This window comes from Nicotiana tomentosiformis, chromosome 3 (genome assembly GCF_000390325.3).
Source record: "Nicotiana tomentosiformis chromosome 3, ASM39032v3, whole genome shotgun sequence".
NCBI lineage: Eukaryota > Viridiplantae > Streptophyta > Magnoliopsida > Solanales > Solanaceae > Nicotiana > Nicotiana tomentosiformis.
The window spans coordinates 25,485,330-25,492,198 of NC_090814.1; the positions used below are offsets into that span (position 1 = coordinate 25,485,330).

Sequence of the window (6,869 nt, forward strand, 5' to 3'; positions counted from 1 at the left end):
AGACATCAATACACTCTCACATTTCAAAGATTATTAATATTTATACAGAAGTATAGTAGAGATTATCCTTTTTGGGGGTTTTGGACATTGATTCATCCTGTTTCTTCATAAATCATTCTATACTCAATTTGGTTTGTATTTCATTCATTTTTTACAGTCAATATTCGATATATTTCTACTTATTTTTTCAATTTGTACCAAGTTATACCACGTATCTTTAAAATTACGTATAAATTAAACTCTATCCGTTTTTCGAGTAAACACTTATAAAGAAAAAATTAACATGTATGCTTTAGAAGTTTCACTCATTTTGCAAAACAACGAAAACATAGATTTTCTTCGGAGAACGAGGGTTCTTGGGGAAGCTTTTCTTCGTCAATAAGTTGGAAGAAATAGGGAATGACTTTTCTTTTGTATTCTAGGCACCACAGTTGGTTTTTAGACAGATTCTATTAGTTAGACTAAAAATGTTTCACTTTAATAAATTTAAGGGACTAAAGATGGTGAGGTTATATTTAGAGGACAGAATAGACCTAACCTAATACATAAGTAGGGACAATTTTGGTCAAATCTCACTTTGGGACCGACCTTTTATTTTTGAGCATTTCGTCCGAGGAAAGCGGAAGAAGCACAAGGTAGCAGTGTTTGAAAATTGAAGGCTCTCCGCTCCTTTCTATGGCGATATTGAAACTCGCTGGATTCCTACGCCCCAGGTTCTCTGCTTAAACCTCTGCTCTCTGTTTTCACGATACTCTCCTAAATGTATTACACAAAACCCCTGCTTAAACCCTAACTGCTCTTTTTTCCTTTTGTTATCCGATGCTCAATTTCCAATCTTATTTCTCCCTTTTCCCTTTTCCCTTTATTCGAAAATGGACGCGTATGTTTTCTTTTACAAGCATGGGTTATGGAAAATACCCTTGACCTTTAGTCAATGAATATAGATTTGGAAGAATGATTGGTTTGAAACGCTGTGATCATTTCCATTTTACTAGGAAAAATCGGAGCCAATCTCAAACTTGAATCTCCGTGCACTGTTGATTACTCTCGAACTTTGGTGTATATACACTTCCCATTTTGGATTAGATGCCAAATATGCCTGTTAAAAGAAAAAAAGATAGACGCCAAATATAAGTTAAAGCCAAGCACAAGCGTGTGACCTAGTGGTCAACGAAGTGACAATGAGAGAAGAATTATGAGGTCTCAGATTTAAATCTCAGCGTTGGCAAAAAACACTAGGTGATCACTTCCCATATGCCTAAGCCTGGTGGAAGCAAGGAAGCTGACCATACTTAAACTACTACTTCCTCTCTTTCAAAAGGAATGAATCTATTACTATTTGGGGAGTCAAGCAAGGTTTTCTTTGACCATGTTTTTTTCAAATAGGTTTTAAATATTTTAAATTGTTAACTATTGTGACTTATAGTATTTCTTATCTATTTCAGAAAACTTAAAGAATTTATACCCGAATTCACACTGAGAATAGTCAATTTGACTCTCGTAGTCCGAAAAGGTTCAAACAAATTGAAACAGAGGGAGTATAAATTTATTAAGGAAAGCAGATCAATTGGCTTAAGGACTCAGAAAAATAACTGCTAGCGTGCAGAGTGAGGATAAACTTTCTAACATGATGTTACTGATTAAAAAAGAAATAGAATAAAACTTTCTAACGTGAAGTTTTTCTCTCTGCTTAGTAGGAATCAGTTGTTGCATAAGAGATTGCCTGGAGAGGGTGTCAGAGATTCCATATGGCAGCATGCCATCAACACTCTTGCAGGTTTTTCTACTGTTAGACAGAATATTGTGGCTGATGGTATAGAGAAATTTTCCAGATATTTATGAAGTCTCTATGTGATATTTTCATTAATAAGTAGTAATGTTAGATGTTGATGCTATTGGAATCTTTTTGTCTTATCTCTTGACAGCAGGAAAATTGACAGGTCGAGTGTTTGCTCCCTACTCAGTATTTAAAGGCAAGGCGGCACTTTCTGCTGAACCTAGACTGCCCACATTTAGCAAACTGGATGTATGATATTTGTTACCTTTTTTAAAAATAGAATCGTCATGTTCAAATGATGCTTCCTCTCATCCTTTCTTCTTCTTATAGTCTGGAGGTGTTAAACTCAATCGCCGTGGTGTCATTATGTTGACATTCTGGCCATCTGTTGGTGAGCGCAAATATGACTGGGAAAAGAGGCAGGTAATCAATGTGCTTATATAGTTTGCAAATAAGAGCAACTTATTTCCTTTTCACCTCAGTAGTTCCTTTTTTTATTTTTTTTTATTTTATAAAATACTAGCTCCAATAAGTTGCAACCATAATTTCAAAACAACCAACATTAAGATCCCAAAATCAAATTACAGTGCCAGCAATAATCAAAAGGCCTATTACTCTAAACTTTTTTACTCTTCATTAGCAGATTCCACGTTCTTGTTGTTGTTGTGCTTCCTAGCATACCTCTGGTTCCTCAAGAACTTGGGATCAATCCCTTTGGTGGAGCTGTGACAGTGTTTCCTGGGTTTCTTGATTCCATTCCTGTGAGCCTTGTACGACTGATTGTGAGCTGTGTGTTTCTTCGACTTGGCCATTTTTTGTCCTTGATTTCACAAACAACTGCAGCCGGCGTTAGGGTTTTCAGTAGTGATGAGCTCTCAGTAGTTCCTTCCAATCAACAGTCTCTCATTCTCTCTAATGCAGTGAGTCAAACAAACTTAATTTGAGCTTACACATATTAACGGACATTAGATATAGCAGGATCTTATTTTCTGCTTTTAGGCGTCTTCTTTCAGCTTTTAATGCTATTCTAGGCTGCAAAATTTCTTTCTTCTTTGCTGGTTATTAGCAGAGTCCAAAGTCTCTGGCATTGGGTTGATTAGTCTTGTATGAGCCACTAACTTATAAGTTTATAGTAAGCTTGCTTGTAAATTTCTCGTTAGTGTTGCATTGCTGCTTGGTCTTCCTTAGAGATATTAGTCATCTATAAATCCGTCCTTTTTTCTTTTCTCAAATATCCATCTGTATGCTACTTATAAATGAATACCCATCTGTATGTTTGCTGCATCACTCTCTCTTTCTCTTTCTCTACTTGTACGTGTTCACATATCTGAACTCTGACTTGACTGACAGATAATTCAACATATTGCAGTTGTTTGCTTTATCAGCAACAGAGGTTGGATCATTGATAAGTATCGGGACCAGAGATTCTTGTGAATTCTTCCATGATCCTTCAATGCTATCAAGGTTGATTGGCTGATTCGTTATTTTGAGTAGATATATCATATATATACATATATATTGATTACGCACTTTTAGATGGGATCCTTGTGTCCTACTCATTAGTAGTTTCCCTTAATTTCCTATCTCTTACTGTATATCTAAGCAAAAGTTAAATGTTACAGCAATGCCGGTCAAGTAAGAAAGAGCTTGTCATTTAAGCCTAATGCTGATGGCAGTGGTTATTTCGTTTCATTGAGTAAGTCTCAATCTGTATGTGCGCCTGTTCACCTTTGCTATTAAATTTTTCTTTCAACCCATTAGATGCTTTCAAAGTGTCACCATCTGTTCTGTAATGGGTAGCTATCCATGTTAAGGATCCATGGTATCCTTAAAGTAACTGTTTTAGCTGCATGTTCAAGAAATGATATACTATATGTTACATCCTTTTCCTGTATGGCGTCTTGGTGCGTTTCTTTCATAATTTGGCCAGCCAGCACATGTTAATATGTTATTAGTGCTCATAATTAATGCAGCATTTTGATTTTTTCCTTTATGCAGGTGTGGTCAACAATAATCTCAAAACCAATGATCGGTTTACTGTTCCTGTTACTACTGCTGAGTTTGCTGTTATGCGGACAGCTTTCAGTGTACGTTCTTCTAAGATGCTTTTGTTGTAAAAGAATCTGTTTCCTATTACTTTGAGATGCTTCTGTTTCCTTTTATTGTCCTAGCTCTGAGTTCGTTAGTGAAATATATATGATGGTGGATGAACATTTTATATCAGATAAATGGAGCTGTGAGAGAAAGAAGTTAAAATGGGAGTCAGAACCTCGTACATCACCATCTATCTAGCGATTGTCTTGTTTATAAGAAAACGTTTTTATTCTTTACACGAAAATGAAAAAGCATACAATCTTTTGATGGGCAATAAATGAACCTCATATGACGCTCATTGGAGTGAATGCCTTTATTTTGAGATTTTTTGAGAAAGTTTTGAAAATTAAGTTTTCCAAACAAAGATATGATGGTGATGTACGAGGTTCTGACTCCCATTTTAACTTTTTTCTCTCACAGCTCCATTTATCTGATATAAAATGTTCATCCACCATCATATATGAAAATTAAGTTTTCCAATCTTTGCAATAAACAAAGAGTTTTTGAACGCTCTGAGTTCGTTAGTGAAATATATATGATGGTGGATGAACATTTTATATCAGATAAATGGAGCTGTGAGAGAAAGAAGTTAAAATGGGAGTCAGAACCTCGTACATCACCATCTATCTAGCGATTGTCTTGTTTATAAGAAAACGTTTTTATTCTTTACACGAAAATGAAAAAGCATACAATCTTTTGATGGGCAGTAAATGAACCTCATATGCTCATTGGAGTGAATGCCTTTATTTTGAGAAATTTTTGAAAATTAAGTTTTCCAAACAAAAAAATTTCTGGGAATATTAAATGTATTTTATCTATTGTTCGCCTCCTTTCATTTATTCTAATCTGTTTGACTTTGACGGCTTACAAGTTGTGTACTTGCAATCACATTCTCATTCAAAGTGATCACCAAGTAAAATGTCCTTTTCTGATGCGTGCCTTCTACAAATGTCTCTCTATTGGTTTGCAGCTTCATTTGATTTTTTGGCTGTTCTTCTTTAAGATGGAACTTTTTTTGCTGTTGTTCTCATTGTCCATTTATGATTTTGGTCTCCTAAATGTAGTTTGCGCTGCCTCATATCATGGGATGGGATCGCTTCACTAATCAGCCTTCAGAAAGCATCTCTCAAAGCCCCTCAAAAGTGGTTCCACAACTTATGGAGACGGAGTGGGATAGATGAGAGACTATATGTTTATTGTGTACTGTACTAGTCTCATTCTCCTATGAACTAGGTTCTCTTTTTAGGTTCTACCGAAGAAGAAAATGTATGTGAATTAGCTAACTTTTCAGAAAGACTCAAACATTTTGGTTGTGAAAAGGAACTTGCTTGCCTTTCTGTCTTTTGGGTGCAATGTAAACTTAAGAAGCGTCTGGTTCTCTTGCATCACAGGTTGATTCTGTCTTATTGCTCTAGACTTCCTGCATATGATCAGATTAATTTCAGAGTTGAAACTATGGAGAATATATATCCTGTGTAGTGTAGGGCAAACAATTACAGTCCGTTAAAGTGGAATTGAAATCTCCATACCAGCTTGTGACACAGCCAATGTGTCTAATTAGCTCGAAATGCAGTGGCTTGAATAAATGATGTGTCTAACACCAGGCATCTCGTGACTTCACACTGACTTGACGGTTTATTTTGTAGACTTGCAAAAGCAAAGATATAGAGATGTTTTGGTGTTACAATCGTTTTCATTTAATCCGCCTCGACCCATGACCTAATGCCCTAATACAGTTATAAATATATACTAAAACATACTAGATTTTACTAAAATGATCCTAATAATCCATTTGGCACGGTTCGTTTTCACCGATTTGGTCGGTTTTCACAAAAACATGGACACCCCTTTAGCCACATATTATACAAACCCTATATACCAACTTTCTTTCTTTTGAAAGTTCTTAGTCTAAACACTCCAAGTCACGCTGTACTGTGTACATTACAACCCGTAAATATTTACTCCAAAGTAATTCAGTACATTGCTGTGTATGGGTAAAAACCGGGATCATGATATACTCCGGCCTCCAACAGAGTAAAACGAGCTTGAGATATGATTGCAAATGATCGGAACCGAAGCAAAGATATCCTCGAGTCAGAGTACGGGGGGCGACCATCTACCCTCGATAATCTCAAGATCATGATTCGAGACCGGCCTAAAACTTGAAAGACTTCGGAGAGCGTCGCCAGGTAATCAAATGCGGCCAACAGAAGGCTGTAATATCCATGAGTGGATGGATATCACGGCGTGGGTCTCTGCACATATCGATGTAGAACCGGCAATCAATTAAACAGAAGAATTTTACCTTTTATAGAGTTATACTTAGAGTAGGATTCCCCTACTATATAAAGGGGGTCTAATAATTCATTAAACACGTCACACGCATTCCAAAGCAATATATTATTATTTTCTCAGTTATTAGCTCTTTCTCTTGTACATCAGTGCTGGCCATAGCGAGCCCAGAACGAGGGTGAATATTTCACTAAGGCTGAAATTATCCTCCTTGTGTGGTTTGAATCCTTTTTATCTTTGCTTGTTCAATTTGACTTAATTTATCGCTTTGTATTAAATTAATCCACGTATCCTTAAAACCACTTACAAATTTAATTGTTATCTGATTTTAAGGGTAAACAATTTGGCGCTCACCGTGGGGCTAAGGATAATAGTGGCAATTTGATACAAATTTGCATAACACACCCTACTTTACACTTGTTCTTTGAAGTGTCTTTGATTTCAGGCATGCGTTTAAAATGTCGAACTCCTAATCTGCCCCTCTAAACACGGATGCTGAGTCTGGCCACCATGGCGAGAACAACAATATAGCGCACGGTAACGAGGTGCCCCTCGCCGATCCCAAAGGAATTCCGGTCGCGGACCCGATCGACGCCAGCTCACATGTGGCCATCAACACGAATTTGCCCACCGATCCTGAGAACATCATCTGTGGGGGGAGTCCGCTCGGTAGCTCAAAATGCTCGTGACAGTGAATGAGATGGGA

The 6,869-nt window shown here is 36.8% G+C and overlaps 1 protein-coding gene across 8 annotated transcripts; it reads left to right on the plus strand.

Annotated features, from left to right (window-relative positions):
• Window positions 1-543: 543 nt before the first annotated feature.
• Window positions 544-5,256, plus strand: LOC104094184 (single-stranded DNA-binding protein WHY2, mitochondrial). Of its 8 annotated transcripts, none has more exons than XM_018770094.3 (8): window positions 544-713; window positions 1,698-1,813; window positions 1,929-2,026; window positions 2,108-2,200; window positions 3,147-3,241; window positions 3,400-3,473; window positions 3,776-3,864; window positions 4,936-5,256. In XM_018770094.3, exons 1-8 carry the CDS (start codon window positions 676-678, stop codon window positions 5,050-5,052), a joined length of 720 nt encoding a protein of 239 aa, XP_018625610.1. In that variant the 5' UTR covers window positions 544-675; the 3' UTR covers window positions 5,053-5,256. The 8 variants fall into 8 exon arrangements, with proteins under 8 accessions (XP_018625610.1, XP_009598355.1, XP_009598358.1 ...); XM_009600060.4 differs by having other exon boundaries at window positions 546-713; window positions 1,695-1,813; window positions 1,926-2,026; XM_009600063.4 differs by having other exon boundaries at window positions 557-713; window positions 1,695-1,813.
• Window positions 5,257-6,869: the final 1,613 nt, after the last annotated feature.